Source organism: Oncorhynchus clarkii, chromosome 28, assembly GCF_045791955.1.
Source record: "Oncorhynchus clarkii lewisi isolate Uvic-CL-2024 chromosome 28, UVic_Ocla_1.0, whole genome shotgun sequence".
NCBI lineage: Eukaryota > Metazoa > Chordata > Actinopteri > Salmoniformes > Salmonidae > Oncorhynchus > Oncorhynchus clarkii.
Genome location: NC_092174.1, coordinates 47,256,096 through 47,277,425, shown reverse-complemented (window position 1 = coordinate 47,277,425; position 21,330 = coordinate 47,256,096). Strand labels below are relative to the sequence as shown.

The window sequence follows — 21,330 nt, the reverse complement described above, 5'->3', positions numbered from 1 at the left end:
TTGGTTAAATAAAGGTGAAATAAATAAATTATTATTACATTCACTTCATTATATTTTATTCTATGTATTGTATTATTTCATTATTATAGGCCTGATTTACTTGTAGGCAAACGAAATTAGGACTGCATGAAACATCACTGAGAAGAGACGCACCCAACGTGATTTGGACTTATATTTTGAAATCCCAGAATGTCGAACTCGGAAGTGAATATTACCCTCACGCATGCGCGTACCGTCAATCTGGGGGACATGTGTTTTCAAGCACGAAATCGTTTTTCTAGCAACTGTTTCTAGCTAGTTAAAATCATATTTCTTTCAGCTCATGTTTTGCACGCAAGTTACAACAGTTACCCTTTACTGGTTTTGATTGTTTCCGGTGACAGAGTCGGAATAATCTCAACAGAAACACGTGAGAAAGGTTATTTGTTAGTTACTGTAGCATTCATCGTTAGGACAGCATGGGGCCCGTAATAGAGCTCATTGCTGGAAGTTACGAGCAGATCGCCTTTGGTTACCGGGTGTCTACAGGTGAAGAGGTATGTTGCTTTAGTTACTCAGCTTGGATTTGATACCTGATTGTCCTGTATATATGACAAACTATACTGTTTACCTTTTGCGAACCGATTAACGTTAGTTAACAGAGTCGGGGAGTATGTAACGGATGACACCGAAACGAACTAATCCGTGACGTTACCAGCAAACATGTTGTAATAAGATTACAAATACTTTAAAAAGAAGGTGTAAACCAATACTTCTAGGATTCATTTTAAATTAAGAATGTTGGTGTGGCTGTAACGTTACAAGTCCCATGACTCTTCCAGTAACATTGGGAGGGGGGGGTGTTGATCTTTAGACAGTTTTTCAGTTTAACCCAAACTCACTGTCAACCTAATGGTAATGTTATTCATCACTCTATTGCCCCTTTGATAAAGGTGTTAGCTTCCACCGCTAAACTGCTAATATAATGAATGACCTGTATTGCCTCTATTGATCAAACCTCCATTGCCAGATGTTTGGAAGCAGGTCTCATTGCTGTATTGTCTATCTGCAGGAGTGGACAGCCACAGCAGACTTCACCCACCATGCCCACACTGCCTCAGTGTCCGCGGTGGCCACCAGCGAGAGGTATATCGCTACAGGAAGCAGAGACGAGACCATCCAGATCTACGACATGAAGAAGAGGGTTGAACATGGAGCTCTGCTGCATCACGACGGTAAGAGAGATGACATGAAGAAGAGGGTTGAACATGGAACTCTGCTGCGTCAGGGGTGTATTCATTAGTCGAACACTGTAGCAAAATGTTTAGCAATGGAACCATTTACTCCAGTAGGGAAAAACATTTTTGTAAGAGAAAGAGCATAGAAAATGTTTCTGCATCGTGACGGTGAGTTCAGGAAAACCACTTTTTGGAAATCAGTCTAGTAATGTTCAGGTTTTGAGAGCTGCAGAATCTCACCTGCTACAGCAACAATCGGTTCCCAATCTGACGATCTTGAAGGTACCTCACTAACTGCATCCAACATTAATTTATGACTTCAATGGCTAAGTTTTGACTGTCTATTCTTTCGGCATGCAGGTTTGATTAAGTCACTGACACATTATTGTGTGGCCCATGGTCTTTAGGCATGGCAAGCCACTAATATCGATTGAAATATTGTTCCCCTAAGTGTTGCGGCTGCTGTAAGAGGACTTTAGTACCTCTGACCCAGTTTTCATTGTTATGATCTTTGTTCAGGTACCATTTCATGTCTGGAGTTCTATGGCTCCTCCCACCTGCTGAGTGGAGGACAGGACGGGCTGCTGTGTGTTTGGAGCACCAGGAACTGGGAGTGTCTTAAGTCCATCAGAGCACACAAGTAAGTTGTCACTCTCACAGAAATGATTAGGTCTTTCCAGAAATCCCGGTTGGAAGATTCCGCATGTCTGCTTATTCCCTTCTGAATCCTGGAATCTTCGAAACCGGGATTTCTGGGAAGTCAGCAGAATTTTGCAACCCCCACCGACAGACATGATTCTCAATATATAGTGTCAAACTAAGCATGTTTCCATCCACTATTTCTTAATGTTTTTTTTTTATGTGCGTAAAGTCATGACATATATAAAATAATCACGTCAAATGCCATTTTGTCACATGGGCCGAATACAACAGACAAGCCCTGAACCAACAGTGCAGTTGGTTATTTACTAAATAAACAAAAGTAATAAAATAACAACGAGGCTATATATACAGGGGGTACAGAGTCAGTGTGCGGGGGTACAGGTGAGTTGAGGTGATTTGTACATATAGGTAGGGGTGAAGTGACTATGCATAGATTAACAGCGAGCAGCAGCAGTGTAAAAATAAAGGGGGGAATTGTCAATGTAAATAGTCCGGGTGGACATTTCATTAAGTGTTCAGCAGTCTTATGTCTTGGTGGTAGAAGCTGTTAAGAAGCCTTTTGGACCTAGACTTGATGCTCCGGTACCATTTGCCTTAGCGGAAGCAGAGAGAACAGTCTCTGACTTGGGGGACTGGAGTCTGACACCGCCGAGTATATAGGTTCTGGATGGCAGGAAGCTTGGCCCCAGTGATGTACTGGGCCGTATGCACTACCCCCTGTAACGCCTTACGGTCAGATGCTGAGCAGTTGCCATACCAGGCGGTGATGCAACCGGTCAGGATGCCGTGGTCTGTGGATGCGAGGCCGTGGTCTGTGGATGCGTGGTCTGTGGATGTGAGGCCGTGGTCTGTGGATGTGAGGCCGTGGTCTGTGGATGTGAGGCCGTGGTCTGTGGATGTGAGGCCGTGGTCTGTGGATGTGAGGCCGTGGTCTGTGGATGTGAGGCCGTGGTCTGTGGATGTGAGGCTGTGGTCTGTGGATGTGAGGCCGTGGTCTGTGGATGTGAGGCCGTGGTCTGTGGATGTGAGGCCGTGGTCTGTGGATGCGAGGCCATGGATGCGAGGCCGTGGTCTGTGGATGTGAGGCCGTGGTCTGTGGATGCGTGGTCTGTGGATGCGAGGCCGTGGTCTGTGGATGTGAGGCCGTGGATGTGAGGCCGTGGTCTGTGGATGCGAGGCCGTGGTCTGTGGATGCGAGGCCGTGGTCTGTGGATGCGAGGCCGTGGTCTGTGGATGCGAGGCCGTGGTCTGTGGATGCGAGGCCGTGGTCTGTGGATGCGTGGTCTGTGGATGCGAGGCCGTGGTCTGTGGATGCGAGGCCGTGGTCTGTGGATGTGAGGCCGTGGTCTGTGGATGTGAGGCCGTGGTCTGTGGATGTGAGGCCGTGGTCTGTGGATGTGAGGCCGTGGTCTGTGGATGCGAGGCCGTGGATGCGAGGCCGTGGTCTGTGGATGCGAGGCCGTGGTCTGTGGTTGTGAGTCTGTGGATGCGAGGCCGTGGTCTGTGGATGCGGGGCCGTGGTCTGTGGATGCGAGGCCGTGGTCTGTGGATGCGAGGCCGTGGTCTGTGGATGCGAGGCCGTGGTCTGTGGATGCGAGGCCGTGGTCTGTGGATGCGAGGCCGTGGTCTGTGGTTGTGAGTCTGTGGATGCGAGGCCGTGGTCTGTGGATGTGAGGCCGTGGTCTGTGGATGTGAGGCCGTGGTCTGTGGATGTGAGGCCGTGGTCTGTGGATGTGAGGCCGTGGTCTGTGGTTGTGAGTCTGTGGATGCGAGGCCGTGGTCTGTGGATGCGAGGCCGTGGTCTGTGGATGCGAGGCCGTGGTCTGTGGATGCGAGGCCGTGGTCTGTGGATGCGAGGCCGTGGTCTGTGGATGCGAGGCCGTGGTCTGTGGATGCGAGGCCGTGGTCTGTGGATGCGAGGCCGTGGTCTGTGGATGCGAGGCCGTGGTCTGTGGATGCGAGGCCGTGGTCTGTGGATGCGAGGCCGTGGTCTGTGGATGCGAGTCTGTGGATGCGAGGCCGTGGTCTGTGGATGCGAGGCCGTGGTCTGTGGATGCGAGGCCGTGGTCTGTGGTTGTGAGTCTGTGGATGCGAGGCCGTGGTCTGTGGATGCGAGGCCGTGGTCTGTGGATGCGAGGCCGTGGTCTGTGGATGCGAGGCCGTGGTCTGTGGATGCGAGGCCGTGGTCTGTGGATGCGAGGCCGTGGTCTGTGGATGCGAGGCTGGTTGAACGTTCTGCCAAATTCTCTAAAACAACGTTGGATGCAGCTTATGGTCGAGAAATTACTATTCAATTCTCTGGCAACAGCTCTGATGGACATTCCTGCATTCAGCATGCCAATTGCACGCTCCAACAAAACTTGGGACATCTGTGGCATTGTGTTGTGTGACAAAACTGCACATTTTAGTGGCCTTTTGTTGTCCCTAGAAGAAGGTGTGTAATTAATGATCATGCTGTTTAATCAGCTTCTTGATATGCCACACCTGTCAGGAGGATGGATTATCTTGACAAAGGGTGAAATGCTCACCAACAGGGATGTAAACACATTTGTGCCCAACATTTCAGAGAAATAACACATTTGTGCCCAACATTTCAGAGAAATAACACATTTGTGCCCAACATTTCAGAGAAATAACACATTTGTGCCCAACATTTCAGAGAAATAACACATTTGTGCCCAACATTTCAGAGAAATAACACATTTGTGCCCAACATTTCAGAGAAATAACACATTTGTGCCCAACATTTCAGAGAAATAACACATTTGTGCCGTATGGAACATTTCTGGGATGTTTTATTTCAGCTCATAAAACACGAGACATGTTGCGTTTACATTCTGGTTCAGTGTATTTATAATGCTGATACTATTGGATGGAAACCTAATGACCTACGGGATTAACACGTCGATCCATTAAGGTCGCCAACTCTAAGGGGTCATGGGAAGCTAAGGGAATAATGTGCAGGTCTTTGTTCCATCCCAGCACTAACGTACGTGTTTTATTTCTTCTCCTCAGAGGTCAAGTTACGTCACTGTCCGTCCATCCCTCAGGGAAACTGGCCCTGACTGTCGGCACAGACAAGACACTCCGGTTTGCTTTCTGTTTTTGAGTACATTTTTGGTTCTTGTTGTAGGTGTTCGAAACATTCTCTAGGAACTAAAGTTGACTGACGGTTTTTGTGGTTGCAGAACGTGGAATCTAATCGACGGAAGATCGGCTTTCATCAAAAACATTAAACAGAGTAAGTTATCACTCAATCTGACCATGTACCCATTACACATTTAATGTTTTTAATTTGACCTTTTATTTTACTAGGCAAGTCAGTTAAGAACACATTCTTATTTTCAATGACGGCCTAGGAACAGTGGGTTAACTGCCTGTTCAGGGGCAGAACGACAGATTTGTACCTTGTCAGCTCGGGGGTTTGAACTTGCAACCTTCCGTTTACTAGTCCAACGCTCTAACCACTAGGCTACCCTGCCGCCCCAAGCTTCAGTATTTGACACATTTTGTAAATGTATTTTGTCTCTAACTCCCTCTCCTCTAGATGCGGTGATAGTGAAGTGGTCTCCCGAGGGGGATAAGTATGTGGTAGTGATCGGCGACAAGGTGGACGTTTATGACCTGGAAACAGCGACTCTGACATCAACCATCATCAACCCCAAGAGGATCTCATCCATCAAGTTCCTCACTGTGAGTTCTGGGCTTTACCCAGAAGGCTAGGGTTCTGGGCTTTACCCAGAAGGCCAGGGGTTCTGGGCTCTCGTCGAGAAGGCCAGGGGTTCTGGGCTCTCATCGAGAAGGCCAGGGGTTCTGGGCTCTCGTCGAGAAGGCCAGGGGTTCTGGGCTCTCGTCGAGAAGGCCAGGGGTTCTGGGCTCTCGTCGAGGAGGCCAGGGGTTCTGGGCTCTCGTCGAGGAGGCCAGGGGTTCTGGGCTCTCGTCGAGAAGGCCAGGGGTTCTGGGCTCTCGTCGAGAAGGCCAGGGGTTCTGGGCTCTCGTCGAGAAGGCCAGGGGTTCTGGGCTCTCGTCGAGGAGGCCAGGGGTTCTGGGCTCTCGTCGAGGAGGCCAGGGGTTCTGGGCTCTCGTCGAGGAGGCCAGGGGTTCTGGGCTCTCGTCGAGGAGGCCAGGGGTTCTGGGCTCTCGTCGAGGAGGCCAGGGGTTCTGGGCTCTCGTCGAGGAGGCCAGGGGTTCTGGGCTCTCGTCGAGGAGGCCAGGGGTTCTGGGCTCTCGTCGAGGAGGCCAGGGGTTCTGGGCTCTCGTCGAGGAGGCCAGGGGTTCTGGGCTCTCGTCGAGGAGGCCAGGGGTTCTGGGCTTTTGTTAAGGATAATGTAAGATCACTAAAGTTTTATATTTAGTTCAGAGTGATCAACACAATGGTGAGCAATATTTAGAGTAATGCTTAATACACATGGTATATTTGTGACAGTCAAGATGCAGGTTAATGGTGGTCACTAGACTTGATACACACCATTCTAGGTAAAATCACAGTAGAACACACACACACACGCAGAACTGTAAAGAAACAGGATGGATGAATATGAGATGTGAGAAGGGAAGCGACCTTTATCCACTTAGAAGTAGCCGTTAGTTTTGTTGTCCCTTTTTGTATGGAGTAATTGGTTTGTTTGTCATCAGAATTCCATCCTGGCCATAGCTGGGGACGACGAGACAGTCAGGCTGTGTGACATCAACACTCAGAAGGTGCTCTGTGAGTTCGAGGCTCATGAAACCAGGTACGTAGAATTAATATCTATGGTTTCGCTGCTTCCTTCCTGTAATCATTATGTACATTTTAATTGTATGATTTAATAGAATTCTTGGATGTTTTCTTGGTAATTTTGGGGAAAAAGTTGTGCTGAATATTGTCTTCACCTCTGTCAGGGTGAAATCGGTGGACAGTTTCACCGTGGACGACTTCTGTGTTCTGGTGACGGCGTCAAACGATGGCTTCATCAAAATGTGGAAACTTAACCTTGAGGTATGTACCACCTGTCTACCTGTACTTGAGGTGTGTACCACCTGTCTACCTGTCCTTGAGGTGTGTACCACCTGTCTACCTGTCCTTGAGGTGTGTACCACCTGTCTACCTGTCCTTGAGGTGTGTACCACCTGTCTACCTGTCCTTGAGGTGTGTACCACCTGTCTACCTGTCCTTGAGGTGTGTACTACCTGTCCTTGAGGTGTGTACCACCTGTCTACCTGTCCTTGAGGTGTGTACCACCTGTCTACCTGTCATTGAGGTGTGTACCAACTGTCTACCTGTCCTTGAGGTGTGTACCACCTGTCTACCTGTCCTTGAGGTGTGTACTACCTGTCCTTGAGGTGTGTACCACCTGTCTACCTGTCCTTGAGGTGTGTACCACCTGTCTACCTGTCCTTGAGGTGTGTACCACCTGTCTACCTGTCCTTGAGGTGTGTACCACCTGTCTACCTGTCCTTGAGGTGTGTACCACCTGTCTACCTGTCCTTGAGGTGTGTACTACCTGTCCTTGAGGTGTGTACCACCTGTCTACCTGTCCTTGAGGTGTGTACTACCTGTCCTTGAGGTGTGTACCACCTGTCTACCTGTCATTGAGGTGTGTACCACCTGTCTACCTGTCATTGAGGTGTGTACCAACTGTGTACCTGTCCTTGGCTTTCGTTCACTGTGACCCTCAACGCCTGTAGGTGGAATTTGTATTTTATTTAGGCAGGGGGTGTCCCATTGAGACCAAGGGGTCTTCCATGAGAGCCCTGCATGACAAGACCAAGCATTTACACACTGTCTCTGGTAGGACCAAGCATTTACACACTGTCTCTGGTAGGACCAAGCATTTACACACTCTCTGGTAGGACCAAGCATTTACACACTGTCTCTGGTAGGACTAGACCAAGCATTTACACAGCGTCTCTGGTAGGACTAGACCAAGCATTTACACACTGTCTCTGGTAGGATTAGACCAAGCATTTACACACTGTCTCTGGTAGGACTAGACCAAGCATTTACACACTGTCTCTGGTAGGACCAAGCATTTACACACTGTCTCTGGTAGGACCAAGCATTTACACACTGTCTCTGGTAGGACTAGACCAAGCATTTACACACTGTCTCTGGTAGGACTAGACCAAGCATTTATACACTGTCTCTGGTAGGACCAAGCATTTATACACTGTCTCTGGTAGGACCAAGCATTTACACACTGTCTCTGGTAGGACAAGACCAAGCATTTACACACTGTCTCTGGTAGGACCAAGCATTTACACACTGTCTCTGGTAGGACTAGACCAAGCATTTACACACTGTCTCTGGTAGGACCAAGCATTTACACACTGTCTCTGGTAGGACTAGACCAAGCATTTACACACTGTCTCTGGTAGGACCAAGCATTTACACACTGTCTCTGGTAGGACTAGACCAAGCATTTACACACTGTCTCTGGTAGGACCAAGCATTTACACACTGTCTCTGGTAGGACAAGACCAAGCATTTACACACTGTCTCTGGTAGGACTAGACCAAGCATTTACACAGCGTCTCTGGTAGGACTAGACCAAGCATTTACACACTGTCTCTGGTAGGACTAGACCAAGCATTTACACACTGTCTCTGGTAGGACTAGACCAAGCATTTACACAGCGTCTCTGGTAGGACTAGACCAAGCATTTACACACTGTCTCTGGTAGGACTAGACCAAGCATTTACACACTGTCTCTGGTAGGACTAGACCAAGCATTTACACACGGTCTCTGGTAGGACTAGACCAAGCATTTACACACTGTCTCTGGTAGGACTAGACCAAGCATTTACACACTGTCTCTGGTAGGACTAGACCAAGCATTTACACACGGTCTCTGGTAGGACTAGACCAAGCATTTACACACTGTCTCTGGTAGGACTAGACCAAGCATTTACACAGCATCTCTGGTAGGACTAGACCAAGCATTTACACACTGTCTCTGGTAGGACTAGACCAAGCATTTACACACTGTCTCTGGTAGGACCAAGCATTTACACACTGTCTCTGGTAGGACTAGACCAAGCATTTACACACTGTCTCTGGTAGGACTAGACCAAGCATTTACACACTGTCTCTGGTAGGACCAAGCATTTACACACTGTCTCTGGTAGGACTAGACCAAGCATTTACACACTGTCTCTGGTAGGACCAAGCATTTACACACTGTCTCTGGTAGGACAAGACCAAGCATTTACACACTGTCTCTGGTAGGACAAGACCAAGCATTTACACACTGTCTCTGGTAGGACAAGACCAAGCATTTACACACTGTCTCTGGTAGGACTAGACCAAGCATTTACACACTGTCTCTGGTAGGACTAGACCAAGCATTTACACACTGTCTCTGGTAGGACTAGACCAAGCATTTACACAGCGTCTCTGGTAGGACTAGACCAAGCATTTACACACTGTCTCTGGTAGGACTAGACCAAGCATTTACACACGGTCTCTGGTAGGACTAGACCAAGCATTTACACACTGTCTCTGGTAGGACTAGACCAAGCATTTACACAGCATCTCTGGTAGGACTAGACCAAGCATTTACACACTGTCTCTGGTAGGACTAGACCAAGCATTTACACACTGTCTCTGGTAGGACTAGACCAAGCATTTACACACTGTCTCTGGTAGGACTAGACCAAGCATTTACACACGGTCTCTGGTAGGACTAGACCAAGCATTTACACACTGTCTCTGGTAGGACTAGACCAAGCATTTACACACTGTCTCTGGTAGGACTAGACCAAGCATTTACACACTGTCTCTGGTAGGACTAGACCAAGCATTTACACACTGTCTCTGGTAGGACTAGACCAAGCATTTACACACTGTCTCTGGTAGGACTAGACCAAGCATTTACACAGCGTCTCTGGTAGGACTAGACCAAGCATTTACACACTGTCTCTGGTAGGACTAGACCAAGCATTTACACACTGTCTCTGGTAGGACCAAGCATTTATACACTGTCTCTGGTAGGACCAAGCATTTACACACTGTCTCTGGTAGGACCAAGCATTTACACACTGTCTCTGGTAGGACAAGACCAAGCATTTACACACTGTCTCTGGTAGGACTAGACCAAGCATTTACACACTGTCTCTGGTAGGACCAAGCATTTACACACTGTCTCTGGTAGGACCAAGCATTTACACACTCTCTGGTAGGACCAAGCATTTACACAGCGTCTCTGGTAGGACTAGACCAAGCATTTACACACTGTCTCTGGTAGGACTAGACCAAGCATTTACACACTGTCTCTGGTAGGACTAGACCAAGCATTTACACACTGTCTCTGGTAGGACTAGACCAAGCATTTACACACTGTCTCTGGTAGGACAAGACCAAGCATTTACACACTGTCTCTGCTAGGACCAAGCATTTACACACTGTCTCTGGTAGGACTAGAGGGTTCCCAGGGTTGATGAACAGTAATGTTGCTCTAAAGAGGATGACATTGTATCATTCATCAGTGATGTCATCTATATTCATTGTTGTCTGTGTTGCTACTCGTCTTTTTAAGTAACCATGACGATTCCAAGAGTTGACACGATGGCACTAAACACTGTGTTCTCTTCTCTGATCCGGTGGTCGTCTGTTGTGTTCCAGTCCTTGGAGCCTCCGGTCCTCCTGGGGAAGGTGAATACTACAGCTAGGTTGACCTGTCTGGCCGTGTGGAAGCCCACCACTCTACAGGAGCCTCCCCCGGAGGTCAAAACAGAACCTACTACGTCTCACGGTACTGGACTGTCTAATTCTTAATCAATAATAATAATAATATGCCATTTTAGCATTTTTTTTCCAAAGTGACTGTCATGCACACACATCCTGGTCCCGGTGCCAAAATGGCGCACATGGTAGTTTTTGCCCCAGTACTAAACACCTGATTCTATTAATCAGTTATGTAGTAGAAAAAATTTGGGTCACCACAAATTACCTATTACCTATTACCTAACACTAATAATGATGAAAATCATTATTAGTGTTGGAATAGTTTAAAATGTATTTTTTTTATTCGATTTTTTTTTATACGTTTTTTATATATTTATTTTTAAATTTTAAAGAAAGTTAAGAACAATTTTTTTAAACATTTTTTTAATTTAATTTTAATTTAATTTTTTTGTTGAATTTTACCCCTTTTTCATGGTATCCAATTGTTGTAGCTACTACTATCTTGTCTCATCGCTACAACTCCCGTACGGGCTCGGGAGAGACGAAGGTTGAAAGTCATGTGTCCTCCGATACACAACCCAACCAAGCCTTAACACAGCGCGTATCCAACCCGTTTACGAGCTGTGACACTTTTAAGGGGGAGGGGGGGGGGGGGACTAAAAGCAAACGCTAAGTTATACTGGGGGTTCCCCTCATGGCTCCGGTGCCTTCAGAAAAGTATTCAGACCTCTTGATTTATTCCACATTTTGTTGTTACAAAATTCAAAATGGATTAAATATCTATATTTTCTGCACACGATACCCCATAGTGACAAAGTGAAAACATGTTTTTAGAAAATGTATTGAAAAAATTAAATACAGAAATATGTAATTTACATAAGAATTCACACCTGAGTCAATCTGGGTGGAGGTGCCCTGCTAGTCTAATATGGCTTGGTTCTACTGGGTGGAGTAGCCCTGCTAGTCTAATATGGCTTGGTTCTACTGGGTGGAGGAGCCCTGCTAGTCTAATATGGCTTGGTTCTACTGGGTGGAGGAGCCCTGCTAGTCTAATATGGCTTGGTTCTACTGGGTGGAGGAGCCCTGCTAGTCTAATATGGCTTGGTTCTACTGGGTGGAGTAGCCCTGCTAGTCTAATATGGCTTGGTTCTACTGGGTGGAGGAGCCCTGCTAGTCTAATATGGCTTGGTTCTACTGGGTGGAGGTGCCCTGCTAGTCTAATATGGCTTGGTTCTACTGGGTGGAGGAGCCCTGCTAGTCTAATATGGCTTGGTTCTACTGGGTGGAGGAGCCCTGCTAGTCTATGGCTTGGTTCTACTGGGTGGAGGTGCCCTGCTAGTCTAATATGGCTTGGTTCTACTGGGTGGAGGAGCCCTGCTAGTCTAATATGGCTTGGTTCTACTGGGTGGAGGTGCCCTGCTAGTGTAATATGGCTTGGTCCTACTGGGTGGAGGAGCCCTGCTAGTCTAATATGGCTTGGTTCTACTGGGTGGAGGAGCCCTGCTAGTCTAATATGGCTTGGTTCTACTGGGTGGAGGAGCCCTGCTAGTCTAATATGGCTTGGTTCTACTGGGTGGAGGAGCCCTGCTAGTCTAATATGGCTTGGTTCTACTGGGTGGAGGAGCCCTGCTAGTCTAATATGGCTTGGTTCTACTGGGTGGAGGAGCCCTGCTAGTCTAATATGGCTTGGTTCTACTGGGTGGAGGAGCCCTGCTAGTCTAATATGGCTTGGTTCTACAACCAATTTTGAATGATAAATTGGTTCTTGTGACATATGTTCGTCTCGTATGGCATTTGTGTGAATGTTGCTGCGTGACTTGCCACAACGAAAGTTATTCTGTTTCTATTATATTATGTTGGACAAGATCTAATATGTGGAATTGCTTGATGTAAACGTCTTGAATACTAGAGAAACCCTTAACATTAAGGTCTCTTTTTATAGAAAGTTATGTACAAAAATATTTTGTGTGGTTTTAAAATGCGTATTTTTTTCTGGCAATATAGCATGAGAATATCATGTGGTTGTTTTCCTTCATCCCCAACAGACGTCAAGGATGTACTGGAGCTTGAGAAGAAGAGGAAGAGGGTCAGGATCTCGACTGTAGAAGTGGTCCATGAGGAAGATGCTTCACCCAAGAAGAAAAAAGATGGTGGGAAAAAAAAGCTGAAAACTTAATAAAAAAATAAATATTTTTTAAAATTGTAGTTTCAACCTGGTGTCAGGTCATTTCTTATTATTCTGTACGTAAATCCGAGCTGCACCTTTTAGTATGATATGTTACGTTTCGTATGGTATGTATTAATTTGTGGATGTCCATCACCCATTTTGTATATGTTACGAGTTACAATTCATATATGTTATGAATTTGCTAAATATATGATATGTTACATTCTAGCTAGGTGGCTAACATTAGCTAGTCTAGGGGTTAGGGTTAAGTTTAGGAGTTAGGTTAAAGGGTTAGGGAAAGGATTATCTAACATGCTAAGTAGCTAGAAAGTAGTTGCTAAAGTTGTCCAGGATGAGATTCAAACTCACAACCTTTGGGTTGCTAGATGTTTGCGTTATATTGCCCACCCATCTACCCTGATCAACCACCCTACTTTTGTTTTTTGCCTTAAGTAACGATCCGTCTTATGTAACCGTAACATATAATACTAATTTGAGTGTCCCGGATTTACATTTACTATGTTACGCCTAGTCTGAGACCAGGCTGGTATTTTTGGTGTGGATATGATGTGGTCTTATAGATCTGTGACAATGACATTTGGCCACTAGGAGGTGACAGACCTACTTTATAAACAGCTTGTATGTCCTTTTACTGTCTGTTGTAGTCAAGTTATTTATGATCCCAATAACAATGGACTCTTATCAATCTACATTTTCCTATCGAAACATAACAATAATAAGTTATAATCCAAAGTGAAAATAGCTTAGTCTGTAGGTGAGTGGATGGCAGTTGGATTGTCCAAGAACACGAGGAAGAGAGTGCATTGCCTTTTTAAAAACGTTTTACTGAACAAAAATAAATGCAACATGCAACAATTACGTTTTTACTGAGTTACAGTTCATATTAGGAAATCGGTCAATTGAAATAAATTAATTGGGCCCTAATCTATGGATTTCACGACTGGGAATACAGATATACATCTGTCGGTCACATATATATATTTTTTTTAAGTAGGAGCATGGATCAGAAAACCGGTCAGTATCTGGTGTGATCATTTGCCTCATGCAGTGTGACACATCTCCTTCACATAGAGTTGATCTGAGACCATACTGCTGGTGTCCTTTACAAAGGAGGGGAGCCGTTACTGCATCAATGATAGAGGGGTCGTTACTGCACCAATGATAGAGGGGCCTGTTACTGCACCAATGATAGAGGGGCCTGTTACTGCACCAATGATAGAGGGGCCTGTTACTGCACCAATGATAGAGGGGCCTGTTACTGCACCAATGATAGAGGGGCCTGTTACTGCACCAATGATAGAGGGGCCTGTTACTGCACCAATGATAGAGGGGCCTGTTACTGCACCAATGATAGAGGGGTCGTTACTGCATCAATGACAGAGGGGCCGTTACTGCATCAATGATAGAGGGGTCGTTACTGCATCAATGATAGAGGGGCCTGTTACTGCATGAATGATAGAGGGGCCTGTTACTGCATCAATGATAGAGGGGCCTGTTACTGCACCAATGATAGAGGGGCCTGTTACTGCATCAATGATAGAGGGGCCTGTTACTGCATGAATGATAGAGGGGCCTGTTACTGCATCAATGATAGAGGGGTCGTTACTGCATCATTGCCCGCTACAATAGGGAGCCCTGGAGGTTTTGTAACATTCTTGTGTAATTTCGGCAAAGTATAGAAAGTGGTCATTTTATGTTGTTTGAATAGACAAAAAGTGGTGTTATTTTTTGGTGATTTGACCAGAACTTAAATAGCCATCTACGACCGTAAAGATAGTATTCTGAAATTGGGAAGTGGGGTCACTTCTGAGTTTGTTGTAAAAGGTGTTGTCTATGACACTCATTTACATAAACTGTCCTATCCAAGAGTACAACTGACCCAGCCTTATCAGCAGGGCGGGTAAGGACTGACCTATCAGGTTGTACAACCCGACCCAGCCTTATCAGCAGGGCGGGGCGGGTAAGGACTGACCTATCGGACTGTACAACCGACCCAGCCTTATCAGCAGAGCAGGTAAGGACTGACCTATCAGGTTGTACAACCCGACCCAGCCTTATCAGCAGGGCGGGGCGGGTAAGGACTGACCTATCGGACTGTACAACCCGACCCAGCCTTATCAGCAGAGCAGGTAAGGACTGACCTATCAGGTTGTACAACCCGACCCAGCCTTATCAGCAGAGCAGGTAAGGACTGACCTATCAGGTTGTACAACCCGACCCAGCCTTATCAGCAGGGCGGGCCGGGTAAGGACTGACCTATCGGACTGTACAACCGACCCAGCCTTATCAGCAGAGCAGGTAAGGACTGACCTATCAGGTTGTACAACCCGACCCATCCTTATCAGCAGGGCGGGTAAGGACTGACCTATCGGACTGTACAACCGACCCAGCCTTATCAGCAGAGCAGGTAAGGACTGACCTATCAGGTTGTACAACCCGACCCAGCCTTATCAGCAGGGCGGGTAAGGACTGACCTATCGGCAATGGTAAGGACTGATGTATCGGATTGTAAATCAAGCAAAGCTTGTTTTCATTCTCTGGTAAATGATGGAAAGATTTGGACTCCTGTTTGTTCTTAAGGAGATGGGCAACATATTTTTCAACAAGTCGGCAATATGTCTCAATAGAGTGATTGTGATTGGCGGGAGGTACAAAATATGTACAGGTGAGCAGTCTACATGTTCAGTAGAAACATCCCGATTAGGGGAGCTAAAGTATTCCCTTAAACAGATGTTTCTAAAAAACTTCAACATGTCTACCTTAACATCTAAATAATTGCACTGAGTTGTAGGCACAAAATATAACCCTTTATTAAGCAAGGAGACATGGGCAGGGCTCAATATCTTGCTTGATAAATTAAAAACACTCAGTCCCGTGGGTTCTGGGACCGAGTGAACGGTCTCCTCTGCCTCTGGTAGTCGTTTCTTCTTACCCCATCGGGTACGACATCTCATCGGTACGCGTGACCGCGGCCACCCCCGCGCTTCGTTCGGCCCAGTCTCTCGTTGGATAAAAAAAAATGGCACTGGAAACGGATGAGACGCTGGTTGTAGAGCGTTGGTCAGACGTGGGTGGATAGAAGGAAGCGGCCTCCCTCCTGCGTCGGTCATGGAGAGGAGGAGCAGGACATCTTGTCAGGGTTTCTCCAGAAGTAGACTTTGTCCTCGGCCTTGTCTTTTTTGTGTTGGTTAAATTTCTTGATTTTAAGCTCCTTTATTTCTGTAGACAACTTGTCCTGGAGCGCTTGGTTAGTTTTCATCAGTTCATTGAATATGCCATCATCATTAAAAGCGTTTCTCTTCAATCGTGTTATCCATTTCAATAAAATCCTTTCTCAACTGGTCAGCAATTAATGTCATTAAAATCAGTAGGGCATTTGTTCAGGATGGCACACCAGCGCTCCCAGAAAAATCATCTGTGCTCTGTCATATGGTCATTTAGTCCCGGTGGAATAATGCCTTGACGCACATAATCATTAAGAGTGACTATATTTTGTTGCGTTCTCGTTTGGCGCTACTTATATCAGTAAACTTGTAACAACTTAAGCAGTACGAAACTTCTACTCGATCAAATAAATCACACGTTGCAAATAAACCATACCATGTTTTTGTTAACCAAATTCGACACTCATTGACCTCCATACAAAAACTCCTCGCTTGGTGAGATTAAAATACACCACCTGTTGGAGAAAACAGGTTTTGGGCACATGCTTATATAACCCCTTCGCTTCTTCTCTTCCTCCATGGGAAAGTTAAATATGTGAAAATCACGAGAAGTGAACTTGTTTAGATTTGGATGTTTCTTATTTGTATGTATCTGTTGATCAGAAGAAATGTGTGTTGAATCTCACGCAAACTGATGGATAGGATGTTGTGTGCTTTGATTTACGATGCAGCGCACCTGTCAAATGAGTCATTTCTGCAGTAGCGGAAGAATTCAACGTTGCTCTACTGAAGAACATGTATGGAGTGGTCGACGCACGAGGAATGAATCGCATGGTAAATGACAAGAACTAGAAGAGTTCTCGTCGTTTCTTGTGTTTTGAGAAGTTTCCTCACTATCCGAGTGCAGCTAGGATACGTCAACTACCCTGTCAATGCGTTTATTCCCAGACCTTTTGCAATGTAGGCTACCAGCTGTACAATGTGTGGAGCATGTATCTAGTGTATGCAGACAGGAGAAGCCGAGATGTGGGAAAGATCATTATGAAGGAGATTGTTTGGCAGAAGAGAATTTAACAAGGAGGAAAATGTTATAACTGTGGTGGAGATCATGAAACGAAATCAGATAAATGTACCAGGAGGATGAAAGAGACCGAGGTTGCCAAAATCTGGGCAGTTAAGAAACTCCTGTGCGGAGGCTGTTTAATTAAAGGGTAGAAAGAACGAGTAGCTCTAGAGGTCTCATGCTAGGGGCTAAGCATACACCGCAACCTGCGGAGAGTTCCTATCACCAGCCGGACACAGACATTCTTCATGTGAAGAAGGAGGACTCTGTTACTTTTATAGCAGTGGTGGTAAACGGACACTGCTCAAATGGGGGAAGTGAAGTATAGGAATGTTGACATAAATGAAAAGACTTAACATCCGAGTTCTGTTTCCGTTGCGGTCCTACCTACCTTCGCAGGCCCCTGAGCCATAACGGGGAGTTGTAGAGTTTTTTGAATGACTGAAGGAGTGGGATGTTTATTACGTTTTTTTTTATAATACGTGTGGATTAATGTTGTTTTTTTCCCTTTCTCCGTAATGGAGCAGTTGGTGGCGGCAATACAACAATAGTTGTGGTATGCCATAACGTTTCAGAGAAGAAAAATCTCTAAGTGTTGGCACTTTTATTTTGAAATCCATAACACTTCCGGGACTCGAACAGCGTAATTCGACTTGTGGCACTGAAATGCTATATTGTAGTCGAATTGTCTCAGATTAAGATTTACCGTGAGTTTTGACAATACTTTTCCATATTAGTTTTAGACAAGACGTGACAATGTCTCAAGATTGGATCGGTTATAGCTATGCTGCATTGGTTTCGGTAGGAGGAATCATGGGTTATGTAAAAGCAGGTACGGATGATTACACATTTCCCAAATGTTTGTTGACTTTACCAAGTATTTATTTTAAAGTCACCTGTCAAGAAATATTGATAGAATTTTGCATGTAAGTAATTATTCTTCAATATGCTCTGTGATTGGTTCCCGTACCAGGAAGTGTAACTTCACTGGTTGCGGGACTTTTCTTTGGGTTCCTAGCTGGACTTGGTGCCTACCTGATGTCTCAGAATCCTAAAGATGTCAGGCTTTCTCTCGGTGAGTGAGCCAAACTATGCCTTGTTATCAATAACATGACCTTACGCGTAGGCTAGTTGATGTTAGTGAGTGTTTCGAACAGCTACACTACAGTAACATGTCTTCTCGTTGTGTAAATTAGGTACCTCTGGAACACTGGCCATTGTCATGGGAATGAGGTTTCTAAATTCCTGGAAGTTCATGCCAGCTGGTCTGATGACAATAGCAAGGTACTGTGGATGGGACATCATGTCTCATTTAAGGCTTCTGTTACTAAACCTTGGAATAGATAAACCCCTTTTTTTAGAATCTGAGAGGGAAATACTTTCACTCCTCTCTAACATGTAGGCTCAGCATTCCCAAACAGTCCCATTATCAGTCAGAAAGTTGAACAAACTTAACTTCAACTTACTTGACCTGTTGTCCTGATGATTTTATCCCTATATCGGAGGTAATCTGATACAAAATATCCACAGGGAAATGCTATCAACCCGACCTTCAGTATGCTGGTCTGTTCATCGGTTTTTATTTCCGTTTTTTTTATTTTCAATACTGATGCAATTTGCATGTGACAAACACTTGCACAATATGGCTGAGACTAATCTAACCACAGACCGAAAGGCAAACAATTCCTGCTGATTGCGAGGAAACGTGCTTTGGTTACATTCGGCTATTGTTTACATATTGTGCATCACATCAAGAGATTGAAAATACAATCAACAGAACCTACCTGCGAGTGGAAAAAGGTAGGGTATCCACATTAGTGTTGTTTGCCTATCTCCTTATCTCCACCTCCTGTCATCAGAAGGACCTACAGCATGTACACCCTGTACATATCATTGTATTCAACATTCTGTAGAGAATATTGGCGTCGTTCTTCAGGGCGACTTCGGTCAGACTTAAAATCCATGGAGTAACCATGTTAACAGTATGATGTTTAGGCCAGAGAGAGTTGGTTTTGCATTGAATTAGGCATGTTAATGCTTTTGTTGGAACACAAACCTGCACCCACACATGCCCTCTGTGGATAAAATAGATTTGGCACCCCTGGTGGAATGGGACACTATGACAGGTAGAGGGACTGGTAACACCCCCACCACGGTAGACAGGTAGAGGGAATGGTCACACCCACCATGACAGACAGGTAGAGGGACTGGTAACACCCCCACCATGGTAGACAGGTAGAGGGACTGGTAACACCCCCCACCATAGCAGACAGGTAGAGGGAATGGTAACACCCCCACCATGGTAGACAGGTAGAGGGAATTACAGACAGGTAGAGGGAATGGTAACACCCCCACCATGACAGACAGGTAGAGGGAATGGTAACACCCCCACCATGGTAGACAGGTAGAGGGAATGGTAACACCCCCACCATGGTAGACAGGTAGAGGGAATGGTAACACCCCCACCATGACAGACAGGTAGAGGGAATGGTAACACCCCCACCATGGTAGACAGGTAGAGGGAATGGTAACACCCCCACCATGGTAGACAGGTAGAGGGAATGGTAACATCCCCACCATGGTAGACAGGTAGATGGAATGGTAACACCCCCACCATGGGAGACAGGTAGAGGGAATGGTAACACACCCACCATGGTAGACAGGTAGAGGGAATGGTAACACCCCCACCATGGTAGACAGGTAGAGGGAATGGTCACACCCACCATGACAGACAGGTAGAGGGAATGGTCACACCCACCATGACAGACAGGTAGATGTAATGGTAACACCCCCACCATGGTAGACAGGTAGAGAGACTGGTAACACCCCCACCATGGCAGACAGGTAGAGGGAATGGTAACATCCCCACCATGGTAGACAGGTAGAGGGAATGGTAACACCCCCACCATGGTAGACAGGTAGAGGGAATGGTAACACCCCCACCATAGTAGACAGGTAGAGGGAATGGTAACACCCCCACCATGGTAGACAGGTAGAGGGAATGGTCACACCCACCATGACAGACAGGTAGAGGGAATGGTCACACCCACCATGACAGACAGGTAGAGAGACTGGTAACACCCCCACCATGGTAGACAGGTAGAGGGAATGGTAACACCCCCACCATGGTAGACAGGTAGAGGGAATGGTAACACCCCCACCATGACAGACAGGTAGAGGGAATGGTAACACCCCCACCATGACAGACAGGTAGAGGGACTGGGAACACCCCCAACATGGCAGACATTTCAATGTTTGTAAATGAGCTGACTGTTCTTACACTAATCCCAGAACAAAATGTTCCTCTCTTTTTTTTCTAGTTTCCTGATGCTGGGGAAGACTGCAGTGGGGATGTTCAAGAGACCACATGATTCTTAAATGTGAAGAATATAGGAATGTCACTGTTTTTCTATCTGATGACATCTAGTGGCCCTTTCTGGGTACTTTAGATGATCACAGGTGTCTGCCATTACCCCAGATTCACCGTGTGGCTTTTTACCGGTAGGCTCTGATGAAGGTCGAGTGACCGAAAGCTGACCCACAATTAAAGAAATGTGCATCTGATTGGAAGTGTGCAGAGACTATTTTGGTTCTTCAGTTTTGCCTTCAGCTCCTTCACAAATCAGCTCTGAGTCTGTGGTACATTCTGCCTATTGTAAATACGAATACAATAATCTCAATTCCTGTGTATGTTACCATGACTATGGATAATCATGACTGAATCGTGAATAATGATGTGTAAAAGTTCGAGGGTCAAAGATCATACCCCCCCCCCCAAGACATGATAACCTCCCGTTGTTGGTAATGGTGCGACGTTAGCATGTCTTGGGGGTATGATCTTTGACCGTTTAACTTTCTCAATCATAATTATTCACGATTCATTCAGGATTAGCCTTAATCGTGGTCAAAAAGACTACTTCGGGCAATCACAGACAGGGGTGTTGTCTTCTTGTGTGAAATAGAAATCAATGTCCAGCACTCTCGAAATGGCCAGCCTAAATATGACGTAGTATGTCTTTCCTCTAAAAAGGGGGCTTGGAGAGTCAAGATGTTACAGTCCAACCCCCCCCCCCCCCCCCCAATCTGGACAGTTACAGTCCAATCCCCCCCCATCTGAACAGTAACAGTCCAATCCCCCCCATCTGAACAGTAACAGTCCAACCCCCCCCCCCCATCTGAACAGTAACAGTCCAACCCCCCCCCCCCCCCCCCCCCCACCTGAACAGTTACAGTCCAACCCCCCCCATCTGAACAGTTACAGTCCAACCCCCCCCCCATCTGAACAGTAACAGTCCAACCCCCCCCCCATCTGAACAGTTACAGTCCAACCCCCCCCCATCTGAACAGTTACAGTCCAACCCCCCCCACCC

At 46.2% G+C, this 21,330-nt stretch overlaps 2 protein-coding genes across 3 annotated transcripts; both read left to right on the top strand.

Annotated features, from left to right (window-relative positions):
- Positions 1 to 213: 213 nt before the first annotated feature.
- On the top strand, positions 214 to 12,757 carry LOC139387308 (PAK1 interacting protein 1). The gene is made up of 10 exons (XM_071133431.1): positions 214 to 536; positions 1,052 to 1,214; positions 1,737 to 1,857; positions 4,896 to 4,970; positions 5,069 to 5,121; positions 5,428 to 5,573; positions 6,516 to 6,613; positions 6,762 to 6,858; positions 10,483 to 10,612; positions 12,591 to 12,757. The coding sequence occupies exons 1-10, from the start codon at positions 459 to 461 to the stop codon at positions 12,719 to 12,721; spliced, it is 1,092 nt and encodes a 363-aa protein (XP_070989532.1). The 5' UTR covers positions 214 to 458; the 3' UTR covers positions 12,722 to 12,757.
- A 2,521-nt stretch (positions 12,758 to 15,278) lies between these two features.
- On the top strand, positions 15,279 to 20,598 carry LOC139386956 (transmembrane protein 14C-like). 2 transcript variants are annotated; one of them, XM_071132864.1, is made up of 5 exons: positions 15,279 to 15,398; positions 17,698 to 17,792; positions 17,934 to 18,035; positions 18,157 to 18,244; positions 20,281 to 20,598. In XM_071132864.1, exons 1-5 carry the CDS (start codon positions 15,391 to 15,393, stop codon positions 20,336 to 20,338), a joined length of 351 nt encoding a protein of 116 aa, XP_070988965.1. In that variant the 5' UTR covers positions 15,279 to 15,390; the 3' UTR covers positions 20,339 to 20,598. The 2 variants fall into 2 exon arrangements, with proteins under 2 accessions (XP_070988965.1, XP_070988967.1); XM_071132866.1 differs by lacking the exon at positions 15,279 to 15,398 and adding an exon at positions 15,522 to 16,731 and having other exon boundaries at positions 20,281 to 20,596.
- The last annotated feature ends 732 nt before the right edge of the window (positions 20,599 to 21,330 follow it).

Bases quoted from the DNA above. Each gene is read 5' to 3' on its own strand.
- LOC139387308 (XM_071133431.1), top strand. From the start codon at position 459: ATGGGGCCCGTAATAGAGCTCATTGCTGGAAGTTACGAGCAGATCGCC. The intron at 4,971-5,068 runs GTTTGCTTTCTG...TTGTGGTTGCAG, and splicing joins GGCACAGACAAGACACTCCG to AACGTGGAATCTAATCGACG. The intron at 5,122-5,427 runs GTAAGTTATCAC...CCTCTCCTCTAG, and splicing joins CATCAAAAACATTAAACAGA to ATGCGGTGATAGTGAAGTGG.
- LOC139386956 (XM_071132864.1), top strand. The intron at 17,793-17,933 runs GTACGGATGATT...TTCCCGTACCAG, and splicing joins CATGGGTTATGTAAAAGCAG to GAAGTGTAACTTCACTGGTT. The intron at 18,245-20,280 runs GTACTGTGGATG...TTTTTTTTCTAG, and splicing joins GGTCTGATGACAATAGCAAG to TTTCCTGATGCTGGGGAAGA.